At 39.6% G+C, this 18299-nt stretch overlaps 1 protein-coding gene across 2 annotated transcripts; it reads left to right on the plus strand.

Moving 5' to 3' along the window:
* Positions 1–1216: 1216 nt before the first annotated feature.
* On the plus strand, positions 1217–17558 carry LOC128519476 (retinol dehydrogenase 8-like). Of its 2 annotated transcripts, none has more exons than XM_053493211.1 (6): positions 1217–1389; positions 11545–11706; positions 11904–12083; positions 14915–15008; positions 15109–15292; positions 16815–17558. In XM_053493211.1, the coding sequence occupies exons 1-6, from the start codon at positions 1284–1286 to the stop codon at positions 17040–17042; spliced, it is 954 nt and encodes a 317-aa protein (XP_053349186.1). In that variant the 5' UTR covers positions 1217–1283; the 3' UTR covers positions 17043–17558. The 2 variants fall into 2 exon arrangements, with proteins under 2 accessions (XP_053349186.1, XP_053349187.1); XM_053493212.1 differs by lacking the exon at positions 1217–1389 and adding an exon at positions 9036–9139.
* Positions 17559–18299: the final 741 nt, after the last annotated feature.

Consider the following 18299-nt stretch of genomic DNA (forward strand, 5'->3'; position numbering starts at 1 on the left):
ATTAGGGCCCCAGGTAAGGTTCCGACAACACTTGACCACAAAGCCTGGTACATTTTCATCGGTGTGAACACTATTGTTCTGCACTCAGGAACCGCTCCAGAGAATGCTGAAAAAGATGGTCTTGAGAATGTCAGTCTCGGGCACGGATTACATCAGATACGGAAGCCAATCGTGCCTAAACACGGAAGTAGATCGCTGTTTAGACATGATGTCATTAACGCATATTGTGTCCTCTGGAATAACTGCCACAGAAACGGCGGTTGTATCTGTCGCCCGATTTAGACATAGACAAAACCATTCATCCAATAATATTACGCGTAGTGTAAAAGTAAGCCTTCTCGTTCGCTTATTTTTGTGTTTAATGGCAGCTTACAAACCAGGAGGGGGAGCATTCTTGGGCATGGTACAAATCAATCGCACCTAATGTAAAAACACCCTAAGAGTAAGGGGGGAAATAAGAGGAAAACACACTCACAAGCAGACCATGCACACACATTCACACCTAAGAGCAACTTAACATTACCAATTCACCTGGAGCAATTGAGGTTGTAGGAGGAAACACTAGAAACCTGCACAGAGAGAACACGAAAAAAAACTGAGACAGAAAGTAACTTGAGCATTGAATCAGTCAGATAGTAAAACTCATGTACATGAATGCACAGTGAAATTCTTTATTCTTTGCCTAACTCAGCTTCTTGTTAGCAGCCATTATATGGCACCCCTGGAGCAGACAGGGTTAAGGGCCTTGCTCAAGGGCCCAACAGTGGCAACCTGGCGGAGCTGGGGTTTGAACCGCCAAAATTCCAATTGGTTACTCAGAACCTTAACACACTGAACTACCACCACTCAAAAGAAGTAACCCTGAACTCTCCAGGATTGCATTGTGGTAAGAAGCGCAGTGAGTGGAACACCACTGCACACACACCTCCACCTCAGTGTCACTATTGGTGTGCACAGTCAATGCAGTGCATATTCAAATGATTGTACACCTACAGGGTGAGCTCCGTGTACTCGTTAGAGAGCGCATTAATCATAGGGTCGCGTATTTTCTCTCGGCCATGTGACCATATGTCGCGCACTCCCGTCCCGCGGGCCCCACGCGCTGTGATCCGCTTTAGAGCTCACGTTGACTAAGCTCGGTGCGTGCGTGTGTGTAAAAGAGAGAGAGAGAGGGAGAGTGACAGAGTGTGAGTGTGTACACGAGTCTGTGTGTGTGTGTGTGTGTGTGAAAGAGCGAGCGAGACCGGAGCGGAGAGTCAGCTGCAGCGCGCGAGCTGGTGATCATGGCGAGCGCGAGACAGAGAGTGGTCCTCATTACCGGCTGTTCTTCCGGGATCGGGCTGCGGATCGCCGTCCTATTGGCCAGAGACGAGCAGAAGCGCTACCAGGGTAAACTCTCACTCTCTTCTGTAGCACAACGCGGCGGTTTAAACCACGGAATGTACTTCATTACAGATTTAGTTTTTCATTATTAAAATAAAACAAACTTTTAAAAAATAATAATAATAATAATAATTAATGTTGCTTTTTCAAACTATAATGTAACTACTTTGTGGCGTACACGCCGGTTTAACTCGTGCACGAGCTCAGCTCCAGTGTTCCGCGCCAAAGGGCATGTCCTCGCGCACATTCACTCGCTCGCTCTCGCGCGCGCACGATCTTTGCACCGAGTAAAGTCGCGGATCCCGGTGTTTTTGCGCTGATTAGCATGTGAAAGGTCGGTTTCTAGGGGACGGCGATGCGGCAGAGTTCATAAAGACACTGCCAGCTCTTCAAAAAGCCACTTCTCCTGCACAAAGCGCCCTTTATGGCCGCCAGTGGTGGACTTCAGTGGCGTGTCTAATGCGCCCGAGTGTGTGCTGGGGAACAGGACAGAGTTGGAGACCTGGATAAGAGAGACAGTGTGAACTCTGAAGTCTTCATCTGGAGCACACTACCTCATGCAGAGCACTCTTTACAGTGCCTTAATCCGTACTTAAAGGGTTAAAAAAAATAATAGCACAGATGCACACTGGGTCTGCTGGGTTTAATTCATTCAGGCCCACAGTGTTACTTTAACACCTATTGGGTTCAACAAAGTCTTAACACCATAAGTGAACACTTGGTAGCACAGTGGTTTAGTGCTTAGCACTGTCACCTTGCAGCTCAAGGGATCTGGGTTCGATTTCCGCCTCGTCTCTGTGCATGGAGTTTGCATGTTCTCCCCGTGTTTAATGGGTTTCCTCCGGGTACTTCGGTTTCCTCTCACAATCCAAAGGCTAACTGGCATTCCAAAATCGCCCGTAGTTTGTGAACGTTGACCGGATGTCCCACCATGGTGGTAAATATGGGAATAAATTCAACGGTCATCATTGGCTTCCACATTCCCTAGTTTGACTACAGAGGTTCCTAAAGGGGTGGACAGACTTAGCTTAACACACACAGTTTAATCAACTATTTAAATCAACACCCATGTTGGTAAATTACCAAATTGTTATGGTTGATGTAATTCTAAAAGCATGAAATTAACACCATGTAGCAAAACTTACAGCCGGCAGGGTTGAGTAATTTCATTCATTCTGTTAAACTAACTCCTGCATATTAATTCACACATGCATAATTAAATTACTGTATCAATTATTCAGTAATTACATTAACACCTACATAAGCACATTAACTCTTGAAGAAATTAATTAACAACCAGACAAGTAATTTCAACACCTACAGTGTTAGCCAAAAAGAATTGAGACAGTGAAAGTCAATGGTTTAATAACATTTTTTAAACAATGACAATCAAGATAATAATCATTTGTTATTTTATGCAGTGTAATTCCTTTTCAACAAACCATATTTGTTGTAAAATCCTTTATACTTTGAAACTTGCTATCCTGGTTTGTCATAGGGACGGAAAGATGTCTGCGGTACTCTGGTGTCACTAATTCAATCCATGCCTGTTTGCTTTTCATGTACAGAAATTTACTACAGAGATACAGAGGACAATCCCATAATTTTTTGCCATTTTTGTGCAGAAGTGGACAGTTCAGGTTCAGAAAGTAGTAGTCCTGCCACATATTCATTCCATCAATCAGCTGAACCAATTTGAATCAACTCTTCAGCCAGATAAACTCAAACTAATTAGTGACTTTAGAACTATAATTCATGGCATATATTGTCTTAATATATTTGTATTAACCACCACTGTAAACAGGTATTTTTTACAGTTCAATTAACACATACAGAGCTAAATTAACTCTTAAATGGTTAAATAAACACAGGCATAATGAAACTAAGACATGAGACATAATTTAACTCTTAAAGCATTTAATTATGATTGAATGATTGAAGTAACTTGTCATGGATAAATCAACAGTTACATCTGTAAATTAACACATTTTAAATTACTTAAAACATTGTATTAAAACATACCCAGTTTAATTGTGAAATGAACACCTACAATGTTGATCGCTCTCTTACAGTGTAAAATTCAATACATAGAAGGTTGAATTACTTCTTGCATCTTATAATAGCATTTACATACTTAATTTAACAGAGTTACCAACAGGGTTAAATTTAATCATTAAAGTGTTCAGTTAACATCAACATATTTTAAGGCTTACACCTATATAGCAAAATTCATATTTAAGGCTTACAATTATTCACTATGTACATTGCCTGGCAAAAAAGTAATACATTCTAAGATCAGGGAAGAAAAACTCCATAGATGTCATGCCCTGTTCTGTTACTACAATGAGGTCCTTTTATTTCATTTTATGAATTCTTGGTCAGGCAGTGAATTTAAACAAGAACTACAGTACATAGTTAATGTAACTGAAGTGTCTGAAGTGTTGGGTTTAACTTTTATAAAGTTTAAATGACCACCTTACCACCATAGCTAACCTAAATTCCTCATAGCTTAATTATCATCCTCTACAGGGTTGAAAGAACCTTATAAGGATTAAATTGACACATACATATTTATTTTCAGTGTTGCATTAAAACCTACAATATTAAATTAACTTTTAACATGGTTTAATTAAAGTTTACAAGGTTAAATTAATAAATATAGGATTTAACTAATGTTCACTGTGTTCATTTATCATCTGCAGGTTTTAATGAACCCTTCTAGTGGAAACTTGTTGAAATAATTCTCATAGCAAAAAATTACAAGGTCTAAATTAAGCTCCAAAGAGATTAATTAATACCTAGGGGGGTAAATATATATATAAGGTGTTTAATTTTTTTTATTCTGATTGGTCTAATAGGCGATTTTCTATGGTTGTATATGAGGAATGAAAAAATGGACAAGCTTTTAATAGGGCGGGGGGGGGGGGGGGGTCTCCAAATGATAACTCTGCTGTGTATTGGAACAAATCTCAATAGTTAATTCTTTTTGTAACGACACGGGTCTCAAGAGGGGCAGAACCACAAGAGAACACTGTGCACTGTTCAGAACAGGCAGATCCGCAGGCGGCAACCCCGAGGAGTAGCTTTTAGAGCCACGTTCGGTGTTGAGGAGATGACGGCGCTGTTTATTTTGTATTTTCAGGGTTTTTTTAGTTTCTTTTCAGTTTTCTAATTATTTCCACATGGGTCATAAGCACTCTCACAAACTCCTATTTCGGTGACCCCCTCTAATCCACACCCCATAACACTTACAGATTGGAATAAACCTTTCCAGGTCTAAATATATAATTTATATGTGGTTAAAATGCAAGTCGTTCTGTTAATTTCTACCAAAACAAACACTGGAAAAGTTAACAAAACCAAGCAGACTTCAATTTAATATGGTGAGAGCAAGGTAACCAACCACTACTGTAATCGCAGCCTAGAATGTAGACAAAATAATTCCTAGATGCACTTCCACCCATTTCACAATGAAATACAGAAGATGATCTGTGCAGGCTGTGTGGGGAATTAAACAGAACAAAACAACACAGAAAAAAATCCTTGCTTGAGTCCATTCAGCAACATCTAATCCGCCTTAAGTCTTGTTTCACAATAACAGCTCGAATAATGGCGTGGTTGTTCACTGCAGCATGTTAAAGCTTTGCCTGGTCTGTAACACGCTCTCATGTCCATTCAGATGCTTTCATGATGAAAGTGTTACTGACAGTATGACAGTACTCGCACTGGTCCACTCCGCACTCTGCAGTTTTCTGTTTTTATGTATCGTAGGATTAGAAAAGATGCTTGGAGTAACGCACAGAAAGTAAACCAGAATGGAGAAAGCAGCTTGAGGAAAAAGAAAGCTGCTTAATGGCAACACAGTCACTAAATCCCTAAACTTCTGCAGTAAACAAAAGAGAGGTAGGTCAGCACATAGGGTTGTGCACTAATCACCCAAAGGCTGTGAGCTTGAATTCTAGGACCACATGTTGTTTAACGTTGTTTAACTGTTAACAGTCTTAACTTAATATGCTTTATTATGTCATCTGGTTAATTAAATTAGAAAGTATATAGTAATTTTAAACACAATTTACACCGGCATAGTAAGATTATCACCTACATGGTTAAATAAACTAACAAAGGGTTAAATTAACACCTGCATAGGTAGCTTAAGACATACAGTGTTGAAGAAACTATTAGCAGGTTATTTGAACACCTACACAGTTCATTTTACCATATTCAAAAATGTTCATAGTGAGCGATATAATGAGCATTAATGTTATTGTTCTGTCAGTAATCTCTGGTCATACCGTGTCCTGGGATTGCCGGCATCAGTCGGGCATTATTAACACGCCATGCACTTGGGGAAAAGAAAAGCAGTTGCTCTGACCCAAGCAAACACATTGTCATAGGAGCTACAGTTACAATATCTTGTTACAAGTTGGTGGGATATATTCATCAGAAAGTACGTTGTGCGATGCTCCCGGTCTGCAGTAGTCACGACCTGCCAAAAGTGATCCAAGGAAGGAAAACCAGTGAACCTGTGACAGGTTCATGGGCCGCCAAAGCTCACTGATGCACTTGGGGGGGCGTGTAAGACTGGCCTGTGTAGTCTGAACAAATAGAAGAGCTACTGTAGCTCAAATTGCTGAAAAGATTACTGCTGATTCCCATAGAATATTAATACCCAGTGATGTTTGCTTCCTTAAAAACTAATAAGCTTGAATAAAGTAAGAAACACTTATCTACTAAAGCAGGAAGAAATACTTAAATGTAATTTTTTACAGTCAATGTTTTCACACCAAATTGTAAATAGGAATAAATCATTTATAATGTTTAAGTATATAATGGAGACAGGAATTACCAAGAACATCCCAATACTGATCATTTTGTTGATGATATACATTTTTTACATTTCCCACAAACATAATCGTCTTTTGATTGTGTAAAGCTGCTTTGCGGCAATGACAACAGTTAAAAAACACTATAAAAATAAAATTTAATTTAACTGAATTGAATACAATATAGGCGGCAGGGTGGTGTAGTGGTTAGCACTGTCCCCTTGGATCCGGGTTCAATTCCTGGCCAGGCTCGATTCCCGTCTCTGTGTGCATGGAGTTTGCATGTTCTCCCCGTGCTTGGTGCGTTTCCTCTGGGTACTCCGGTTTCCTCCCACAGTCCAAAGACATGTAGGCTAGGCTAAGTGTGTATACAGTATGTGTGTGCCCTGCAATGGATTGGCACCCTGTCCAGGGTGTACCCCACCTTGTGCCCTAAGCCTCCTGGGATAGGCTTCAGGTCCCCTGTGACCCTAAATACAGGATAAAGCAGTATAGAAGGTGAGTGGAAGTATTGTGATAGATAAATTACTACATTTCCCCCATCTCTGCCCCCTTTTTAATAAAATCCAAGCAAAAATATGATTAAGCTACCATATGTAACCATTTCCAGTTCCAAATTAACAAATCATCTTCTAAAACAGTGCTATTTGATGGCATGTATTTATACTGTACACAGCTGTGACAGAACTTTCCACACATTTTTTTCTAAACCACTTACTTGTTGTTACTGTTATACTGTTAGTAACACGTAACCTACTTTGCTGTGTTCTATGTTTTAGCACTACGTTTAAGCAATTCTGTGATATTTCACCATAGATTTTTTTTAATGATTAAAATCATTCTTTCTTTCTCTGAAATTTAATCCATTTTTTTTTTCTGGTAGGATCCTGCTACAAATCATCAATTATCAACTTGCTCTATTAATGCACATACAGAATTTTTTGTCAGACATGGTCAGACATGGTCCATGTTTACCACGTTTACAAATGAATCCTCACATAAAGCAGTAGAGCAGAGTGTGTTAGATTTCTAATTTTTCATGCTATGATGAACAGCACAAATAGACGTTGTTCATATTAAATAAAAATACATTTCTGCTACCCTAAGTTGTGTTTTTATGTTATAATGTTGAGAATATATGCTTAAAATTCATTCATCCATTCCTCATTGGTAACTGCTTTATCCTGATCAGACACACAGAACTATCTATCTGGAGCCAATTCCAGTGGACTTTGGGCATCAAGTGAGATAGTTTACCTTGGATGATATGCCAGTCTGTCTCCAAGATGCAAACATGCTCGTTCCTTCCTGGGAGCAATTTAGAGTCACTAAATATTTTAATTTATATTTATAATTTTAATATTTAAATTTTCGATTGTGCACTGCGTGACTACAGTTTAGCGTAGAGTTATCGTAGAGAAATTATTTATTATCATAGGTCACCCAGGTGAGGATGGGTTCCCTTTTAAGTTGGGTTCTTGTCTCATGTCTTCTCAGGGAGTTTTCCCTTGTCACTGTTGTGTTTACCTTTCTCATTCTCAAACAATAAAAGTTTAGATCTGCATCTCCGTAAAGCCTTTTTGTGACTATTGTTAAGAACTCACTCTGATCACTTACTCGCTCACATAATCATCGTCTATACCGCTCTCAGGGGGCATGGAGCCTATCCCAGGTGGGGTACACCCTGGAAAATGTGCCAATCTATCGCAGGGCACACACAAATACACACATTCACACACTACGGACAATTTGGAAATGCCAATTAGACTAATCCGCATGACTTTGCATTTACATTTAGGCATTTGGCAGATGCTCTTATTCAGAGCGACTTACAAAAACTCTCTGGACTATGGGAGGAAACCTACCAAGCACGGGGAGAACATGCAAACTCCATGCACACAGGGGGGAATCGAACCCTTGACACAGGAGGTGCAAGGCGACAGTGCTAATCACTAATCCACTGTGCCGCTTATTAAAAACTACACTACAAAAAACTAATAAAATAGAAAAAATATGTTTTCATTTTAATTGTATACTGTTTATTATTAATCACACCCCCTTTTGATATATCAGCTAATCACAGACTAACCTGTTGGACTTCTGCAGATAGATATGTTCATGAATATGAGGTAGTGTGATTCAGGTTAATGTTTAACGGTCCAAAGTTCAGAAGCGGATCAGCTCAGGGCTTATCCGCTCAGTTTAACTGTTTATCTTCCAGCCCTAATCTAATTAGCACTAGTGTGCACTAAACAAAATGTGTCTGCGTGCATGTTCGGGAGAGACGAAGGAAATAAACAGAGACGGTATAAATGTCCGCTGAGAACAGTTCGCTGCATAAACACACTGGTTTAATGGCTGTATTCAGATGAGGTACACGCACACAGTAAGCATCTTAATCAGAACCATTGTTTATGATGAAGATGAATTATTTATGTAAAATATGAAAGGCATTCAAGACAAACTGGAATTTATGATTAAATGGCTGGTTACAGTATGTACAGACGATTTAAACCATAGTACAGTGATTGGACAGTGATGAGTATAACATTTGAACGGTGCAAACATTTTAAAGAAGGCCGTACATCTGTGATGATGATCCTGGGAGGGGTGGCTCGAAGCCCACTGCAATTGTTCCCATGAACATTTAGCGAGTGAAACGCCTTATCCTTGAAGATTGATGTATAATTTGTCACTACTTAAAAAAGAGACGCATCTGTCTGTGGGAATTGTACACACGAGCATTCACCGAAACCACTTGCACGTTGTAGGAACTCGGCTTGGAGTTATTGCCACATCACCTGTACGGTCCTGACATCACCCCAAGCCACGTCTACATATTTTGGCCATTTTGTTCCGGCAGTCCAATCATGGCTCTGGGGTACTGGGAAATCTTTCTACCTTAATTGTATCCAAGCACTAGTGAAACGCTGGTAAGTTCATTAGTGTAGCAGGGGATTATATAGAGAAATAAATGGAGTTTTTAACACTCATAACTGTGTTCTGTTATTCTGCACAACCGAAAATCATGGTTTGACTTCAAAAGCACCTCGTATTTTGGATCAACCCTGTTGAGTAAATGGAAACGTACTGTATTAATACAGAATCTCTAAATTGCTAATTATAAGCATTTTCTTTTTTCTTTTTTTTTGCTTAATTAAATAGTCCACACAATGTCTAGTATTTTAATAAATACATGTAAAATTATTATAAAATAAGCTGGTTTAAGGGCTATTTTATATGAACTCATAAATAACGAGACATAATTAAAACAACCTTTCCTGCAGCAATTTAATTTTTAAAGTATACAGTGGTTTGCAAAAGTATTCGGCCCCCTTGAACTTTTCCACATTTTGTCACATTACAGCCACAAACATGAATCAATTTTATTGGAATTCCACATAAAAGACCAATACAAAGTGGTATACACGTGAAAAGTGGAACGAAAATCATACATGAATCCAAAATTTTTTTACAAATAAATAACTGAAAAGTGGGGTGTGCGTAATTATTCAGCCCCCTGAGTCAATACTTTGTAGAACCACCTTTTGCTGCAATTACAGCTGCCAGTCTTTTAGGGTACATCTCTACCAGCTTTGCACATCTAGAGACTGAAATCCTTGCCCATTCTTCTTTGCAAAACAGCTCCAGCTCAGTCAGATTAGATGGACAGCGTTTGTGAACAGCAGTTTTCCGATCTTGCCACAGATTCTTGATTGGATTTAGATCTGGACTTTGACTGGGCCATTCTAACACATGGATATGTTTTGTTTTAAACCATTCCATTGTTGCCCTGGCTTTATGTTTCGGGTCGTTGTCCTGCTGGAAGGTGAACCTCCACCCCAGTTTTAAGTCTTTTGCAGACTCCAAGAGGTTTTCTTCCAAGATTGCCCTGTATTTGGCTCCATCCATCTTCCCATCAACTCTGACCAGCTCCCCTGTCCCTGCTGAAGAGAAGCACCACCAGAGCATGATGCTGCCACCACCATATTTGACAGTGGGGATGGTGTGTTCAGAGTGATGTGCAGTGTTAGTTTTCCGCCACACATAGCGTTTTGCATTTTGGCCATAAAGTTCCATTTTGGTCTCATCTGACCAGAGCACCTTCTTCCACATGTCTGCTGTGTCCCCCACATGGCTTGTGGCAAACTGCAAACGGGACTTCTTATGGTTTTCTGTTAATAATGGCTTTCTTCCTGCCACTCTTCCATAAAGGCCAACTTTGTGCAGTGCACGACTAATAGTTGTCCTATGGACAGATTCCCCCACCTGAGCTGTAGATCTCTGCAGCTCATCCAGAGTCACCATGGGCCTCTTGGCTGCATTTCTGATCAGCGCTCTTCTTGTTCGGCCTGTGAGTTTAGGTGGACGGCCTTGTCTTGGTAGGTTTACAGTTGTGCCATACTCCTTCCATTTCTGAATGATCGCTTGAACAGTGCTTCGTGAGATGTTCAAGGCTTTGGAAATCTTTTTGTAGCCTAAGCCTGCTTTAAATTTCTCAATAACTCTATCCCTGACCTGTCTGGTGTGTTCTTTGGACTTCATGGTGTTGTTGCTCCCAATATTCTCTTAGACAACCTCTGAGGCCGTCACAGATCAGCTGTATTTGTACTGACATTAGATTACACACAGGTGCACTCTATTTAGTCATTAGCACTCATCAGACAATGTCTATGGGCAACTGACTGCACTCAGACCAAAGGGGGCTGAATAATTACACACCCCTTTTGCAGTTATTTATTTGTAAAAAATGTTTGGAATCATGTATGATTTTTATTCCACTTCTCAAGTGTACACCACTTTGTATTGGTCTTTCACGTGGAATTTCAATAAAATTGATTCATGTTTGTGGCTGTAATGTGACAAAATGTGGAAAAGTTTAAGGGGGCCAAATACTTTTGCAAGCCACTGTAAAAGTAAATAAAAGTATTATTTATTGGCAAGATTATGATTAAACATTTATGTTATTACTGTATGTAATTTTTTTTATCTTTCTTAAAAAAAACACTATTCCTGTCTACTGTCCACATTTTATATACCAGATTTTTTTTGTTCTAGACGCTTTTGAATAGACGGTGTGACTTTTCTACTCAAGAGAAATGTGGAACGCATGAACTATTCATAGGTGATTTGTATAAACTGCACTGGGAGCTCGGAAAGCCTGCACGTACGCTGAGTAGCAATACAAGGAACTGTCTTTGTGAAAGTATTGACAATATTTTGGACTTCTTTGGGCTTTTAAACTTTCTGGAATAAATGTCATTACTTTTGTTCATGGCAAAATTTAATTTGGTCATTCACTTCTACCCATCTCTGTCACTCTCTCTCTGGCTCACAGTGATTGCCACCATGCGAGACCTGAAGAAGAAGGACAAGCTGGTCCGGGCAGCAGGGGATGCTTTTGGAAACACCTTGACTCTGCAAGCGCTAGATGTGTGCAGCGACGACTCGGTTAGGCAGTGCATCAGCAGGGTTAAAGACAGACACATCGACATCCTAAGTAAGCCTCATCTTACAATGACTGACGTCAGCTATTGACTGTATGTCACAGGATTTTGCATCTGCAAAGACTAATGGAAGCCTGTGACTCCTTTACACATTAACTTTAGCACACAGGCATGCAAAGTCTGACCTTGACCCAGCATTGTTAATCAGTCACTGTGCTATCCAACCTCTCCATCTCTCCCTGCCCTCCAGTAAACAACGCAGGAGTGGGGTTGCTTGGCCCTGTCGAGAGCATCAGCTTGGAGCAGATGAAGATGGTGTTTGAGACAAACTTTTTCGGCACGGTGCGCATGATTAAAGAAGTCATGCCTGACATGAAGAGACGAAGAGAGGGGCATATCATCGTCATGAGCAGTGTGATGGGCATGCAGGGTAATGTGGGTGATGTTTGAATGTATAGTTACTGTATATAATATTATATACAATGGGGCAAAAAAATATTTAGTTTTTCTTATTTTTCTCTCATAATTGATGTATACCTATGATGAAAATTACAGGCCTCTCTTTTTAAGTGGGAGAACTTGCACAATTGGTGGCTGACTAAATACTTTTTTGCCCCATTGTGTGTCTGTGTGTGTGTGTGTGTGTGTGTGTGTATATATATATACAGTGAGGTCAATAAGTATTTAATCACCCTGTGATTTTGCAACTTCTCTTACTTAGAAATCATGAAGGGGTCTACAGTTTTCAGCATAGGTGCATTTCCACTGTGAGAGACAGAATAAAAAAAAACGGAAATCATATTATATGATTTTTTTAACAATTTATTTGTGAATTACCGTGTCAAATAAGTATTTGATCACTTGCTTATCAGCCTGATTTCTGACCCTCAAAGACCTGTTATTTTGCTTTTAAATAGTCCAGCTACACTCTGCTCATGATTCTAAATTAGTAGCACCTGTTTGAGGTCGTTAGCAGTCATAAAGACACCTGTGCACCCCACAATCAGCCAAAGTCTGATACATGCGGAATCAATGATGCTAAGAATGGTGGAGAATCAGCCCAGAACTACACGGGAGGAGCTGGTCAATGCTGTGAAGAGAGCTGGGACCATCGTTTCCAAGGCTACTATCAGTAATACACTAAAACGTCATGGTTTAAAATCTTGCATCGCACGGAAGGTTTTCCTGCTTAAGTCAGCCCATGTCCAGGCCGGTCTAAAGTTTGCCAGGGACCATCTGGATGATCTAAAGGAGTCAGGGGAGAAAGTCCTGTGGTCAAATGAGACTAAAGTAGAACTTTTTGGTCTTAACTCCATTCGCTGTGTTTGGAGGAAGAAGAATAATGAGTATCATCCCAATAATACCATACCTACAGTGAAGCATGGGGCTGGAAGCATCATGCTCTGGGGGTGTTTTCCTGCACAGGGGACAGGATGACTGCACTGTATTAAGAAGAGGGTGAATGGGCCTATTTATTATGACATATTGGGCAAAAACCTCCTCCCCTTCATCAGAGCATTAAAGATGGCTCGTGGCTGGGTCTTCCAACATAACAAATGATGTGATTTCTGGATTTTTCTTTTAAGATTCTGTCTCTCACAGTGGAAATGCAGCTATGCTAAAAATTGTAGACCCCTCCATGATTTCTAAACTTGCAAAACCACAGGGTGATCAAATACTTATTGACCTCACTGTATATATATATATAAAATACAAATGGCAGAATATGTCATGGTGAAATCTTGAATTTTTCTTTTAAACTGTTAAACTAAATTTTAAACTGAACCACTTGAAGCACATGAAAAAGTCCATAGCTAAAACACAACGTGCCTTTTATGTCAGCGTTTTAAGTATATATGGTAAGAAAAATTTTGGACAAATTTTTTCTTCTGTACGCCAACACATTTCATTTGAAATTAAATACTCCATGGTTTTAACTTTAATTTAAGAGATTTGACCAAAGTGTGGCATTAACAAAAAAAGTGTGAAATTATTTAAAAATAATTTTTATACACCCTCATCCCACATTTTGGGAAACTCACATATAATGGAACAAACTAACATAATTACACACACATAAGGATTACCTTTATTACTCAAATGAAAAATTCTTTGCAGTCAATAACTGCCTGAAGTCTGGAACCCAGGGACATGACCAAGTGCTGAGTTTCCTCTGCCCAAATGCTTTGCCAGGCCTTTACTGCAGCTGCCTTCAGCTGCTGCTTGTTTGTGAGTCCCTTCAGTCTTGTCTGCAGTCAGTGAAAAGCATACTCTATTGGGTTGATAGCAGGTGACTGCCTTAACCAGTGAAGAATACTCCATTTATTTGCCTTGAGAAACTCTAAGGTAGCTTTCACTGTATGTCTCATTGTATGCTGACTGAGTGTCACCAGTGTCCCAGTTCAATTGGCAGCTATACACACTTATGCCATAAAGATGTGGTATACTTTGGATCATAAGCTGTTCGTTTCTTTCTCCATACTTTTCACTTCCCATTATTTTGGTAAAAGTTATTTTTGGTTTTATTAGTCCAAAAAATCTGGCAACATTAGTCTGGCTTGAGCGTTACCAGTGGTCTGCACTTTGTTGTAAAGTGTCTGTATTTGCATCACCATCTCTTGACTGGAGACTATGACAATGTCACGCCTACCTCCTCAAGAGTGTTCCTGACTTTGCTAAATGTTATGAAAGGGTTCTTTACCATGGACAGGATTCTGTAGTCTTTCACTTTGGAACCGCCTCCAGGCCATTTATCTGCTTGATTAGTCATGGAGTAATGAGGGAACAGGCCAGACCTGGTCATGCAACTGCTTGTCAGCCATTTGTTTTACTATTTATTAGCTCCCCAAAATGGGTGTATGTGTATGAACATGGTTATAATTCCTGAATGGGTAATGCCACATTTTGTCAAATCTTTTGAATTAAAGCTGAAAGTCTTGATTTTGCTTGCACCGTGAGTGTTCCATTTCAAATTCAATGTGGAAATGTACAGTCTAAATACCACATTTATTTTATTGTTGTTCCAAAATGTATGGACCCAAGTGTATTTTAATCAACATTAATTCTAACATAAAAGTACAATTCATATACAATATATATATAATTCTTTCCTTCCCCTGATGTCCAATAGACCATCTTTGCTGATATCAGGCCAATCACTCATTTCCAAAGCATCTTTACACACTTTATAGACTTCCTACCATGAAGCCTTGAACTTCTAATATCCTAGAACATACTGTATGTTTGTGTCTGTCTGTGCAGGGGTAGTGTTTAATGACGTCTACACGGCCTCCAAGTTTGCCATTGAGGGTTTCTGTGAAAGCTTGGCAGTCCAACTGCTCAAGTTTAATGTCAAGTCTGTATACCAGCTGCTCACATTGCTACATAAGATCTAAATACATTCACTAAAGTGATAAAGTGAGAACACCACTCTTCCCTGTGCTCTCTACCAACAGGCTGTCTCTGATCGAGCCCGGGCCCGTGCACACTGAGTTTGAGGCGAAGATGATGGAGGAGGTGGCCAAGATGGAGTTTCCGGGCGCAGACACAGACACAGTGAGATACTTCAAGGACGTGTACATGCCGTCCTCCATCGATATCTTCGAGGCAATGGGGCAGACGCCAGACGACATAGCTAGAGTAAGCTGAAAACTCTGGTGTGGTCTGGGGTGTCTCTTATTCATGGCCAAATCATAAACCACTATTTAGCCTCCATGAAGGGAACAAGTTTAAATGCTGCTTGGGGAAAAATCTCTAGTTACCTTGTGATTTGATTTCTGTTCAAAATGCCAATAGGCAATCACATGCAATTTTTCAATTTTAACACCTGGTTTCTTTTTTAAACATATATATATTCTTGAGATGTTTCTGCAGCTTAATTGGAGTCCACCTGTGGTAAATTCAGTTGATTGGACATGATTTGGAAAGGCACACACCTGTCTATATAAGGTCCCACAGTTGACAGTTCATGTCAGAGCACAAACCAAGCATGAAGTCAAAGGAATTGTCTGTAGACCTCCGAGACAGGATTGTCTCAAGGCACAAATCTGGGGAAGGTTACAGAAAGATTTCTGCTGCTTTGAAGGTCCCAATGAGCACAGTGGCCTCCATCATCCGTAAGTGGAAGAAGTTCGAAACCACCAGGACTCTTCCTAGAGCTGTCCGCCCATCTAAACTGAGCGATCGGGAGAGAAGGGCCTTAGTCAGGGAGGTGACCAAGAACCCGTTGGTCACTCTGTCAGAGCTCCAGAGGTCCTCTGTGGAGAGAGAAGAACCTTCCAGAAGGACAACCATCTCTGCAGCAATCCACCAATCAGGCCTATATGGTAGAGTGGCCAGACGGAAGCCACTCCTTAGTAAAAGGCACATGGCAGCCCGTCTGGAGATTGCCAAAAGGCACCTAAAGGACTTGCAGACTATGAGAAACAAAATTCTCAGGTCTGATGAGACTCTCTACCATATAGGCCTGATTTAAGGATTGCTGAATTTATCATATATATGTATATATGGTAAATTCAGTCATATATATTTCACTGGGAACAGAGAGATAGAAAGAGATAAATATGAGGTGTGGTCACAGTCACATTCATTCAGATTGAAAGCAGTGACTCCGGCAGAACTAGCTATGACCGCGGAAGTAAAAGGGAGAAGGAAGGAAACACAGACATGAGGGCTCCATTTCACCATCTTCTAACCCATGGGATTAATGATAATGGGGTAAAACGGCATCCAAACATAACTTGTACCAGTTCACCATAATGCTCTACATCCAAGTCTCCCAAATCTGCATCTTTATCTAAGAGAAAATTGTCTTAAAAGGCCTGACTACATAAAAAGGTTTTCAACCTAAATCTAAAAACTGAGATTGTGTCTGAGTCCCGACCATGAATTAGATCTCGAACATTTTATTGTTTTCCCTGCCTCACCACAACCATTTATATACAGGAAAAAAGCTGTTAATTAGCTGATTATTTAAAACAGGTGTGCTAGGATCTGATGAAACATTACAAAATCTAGGACAGGGGGTCTTCTATTAAAGGCAGAGAACCACTGATCTAGACGTTCAACTATAATCAAAAGTGCTTGACTTTAGGAGAGAAAAAACATTCTCAATTTGAATTAACACAACATGCATCCGGTATTTGTTTGTTTTTTCTGATAGTGCATTAAAAAGGTGATAGAATCTAGCAACCCTCGCTTCAGGAACCTCACTAACAGCCTTTACACACCCATCGTGGCCATGAAGTATGCAGACGAGACGGGAGGCCTGTCGATACACACCTTCTACAACCTGCTGTTTAACTTCGGTTCCCTAATGCACATAACCATGAACATTTTGAAATGCCTGACCTGCAGTTGCCTGCGCAGACGCACTGTGTCACCTGACTGAACACACACACATTCCCACATGCATACATCCACAATGAACTGACTTGTGATACTGACATAAATATATTTTGATGCATGTGAGGATTTCAGATTTTGTGACTCAATTTCTTGTTCCTGTTTTCTCTGTTCTAATACTTCTGATCTAACTTACCAACTAACTCTTTTCCTTTTTTGCAAAATAGTATCAATAGTTGCAGATGATGTAAATGAGTGTAATGTGTTTAAGCGAATTATTGTGTTATTTATGAGGATTTATATTATATTGCAAAATGGAGAATAAAACATGTCAACAAGGTAAACAAGACCGGCGTCTAAAAGTAATCCCCTTGAGATAAGGTCTGAATTTTCGTGCTTATAATTAGCTGCTTTTATAAACTAATGATTTGAGTGAATTCTCTTGTGAAAGCCTGTTTAAGCTCGTAATGTATTTACTGTAATACAGTCTCCTGATTTGAAAAAAATTTATATTTTTATTTTGTATATGGCTATTTAGAATAAATGTGAATTTTTAATGTTATGCTGTAATACAATCAAACTTTTACAAACACAACAAGGAAGAATTTTTTTGGACAGTTTTTAAAAATTGAGTGGCAAAATTGCGAAATTAATATATGTGATACAGATGTGTAAATTGGACAGTAATACTTTTAGAAATGTTAATGGGTTATTTATGTAGCAGTGTCTTATATACCATGTGAGAGTGTTCATAGGAACTAATACTTTCAGTATTATGACTGTGCATGTGCTCGTGTGTAGTAGTGTATTTTGAACAGCAGAGAGCAGCAGAGCATTTTCTGGCAAGGCCCACACTCACACATCTTGATATTTACTCTGTCGAGGAATTTGAACGTCTCACATGTAAAACATTCTTTTAGTGCTCCAAGAAATGGGATGCACATTGGCTGTATCATTGAAACGGCTTCTTAATGACAAAAAGCTCTGGTGATGTGAACCCGAGACTTAAGGACAAGAGTTGAATCATCTAAGCTCTTAGCAGGTCTGAGAGCAGAGTGTTCTGGTGTGTGTCATGTCATGGAGCGTACGGGGGCCGTCTTAAGTTTCTCTCTGTTGTGGTCTTGAAGGAAAAATCTGCTCACGACCATGAAAAAAGAACATGAGAAAGAAAGAAACAATGAGCTAAATATAGAGAATTAATGTCAGTCAGATTCGTTTCAGAACCCGAGGAAGTCCTTCAAATTAAATCAAAGGCTTTTTTTGTTGTTGTTGTTCAATCCTATTTTAGATTTTTGCATAATCG

The sequence above is a fragment of the Clarias gariepinus genome, chromosome 3 (genome assembly GCF_024256425.1).
Source record: "Clarias gariepinus isolate MV-2021 ecotype Netherlands chromosome 3, CGAR_prim_01v2, whole genome shotgun sequence".
Taxonomy (NCBI): Eukaryota; Metazoa; Chordata; class Actinopteri; order Siluriformes; family Clariidae; genus Clarias; species Clarias gariepinus.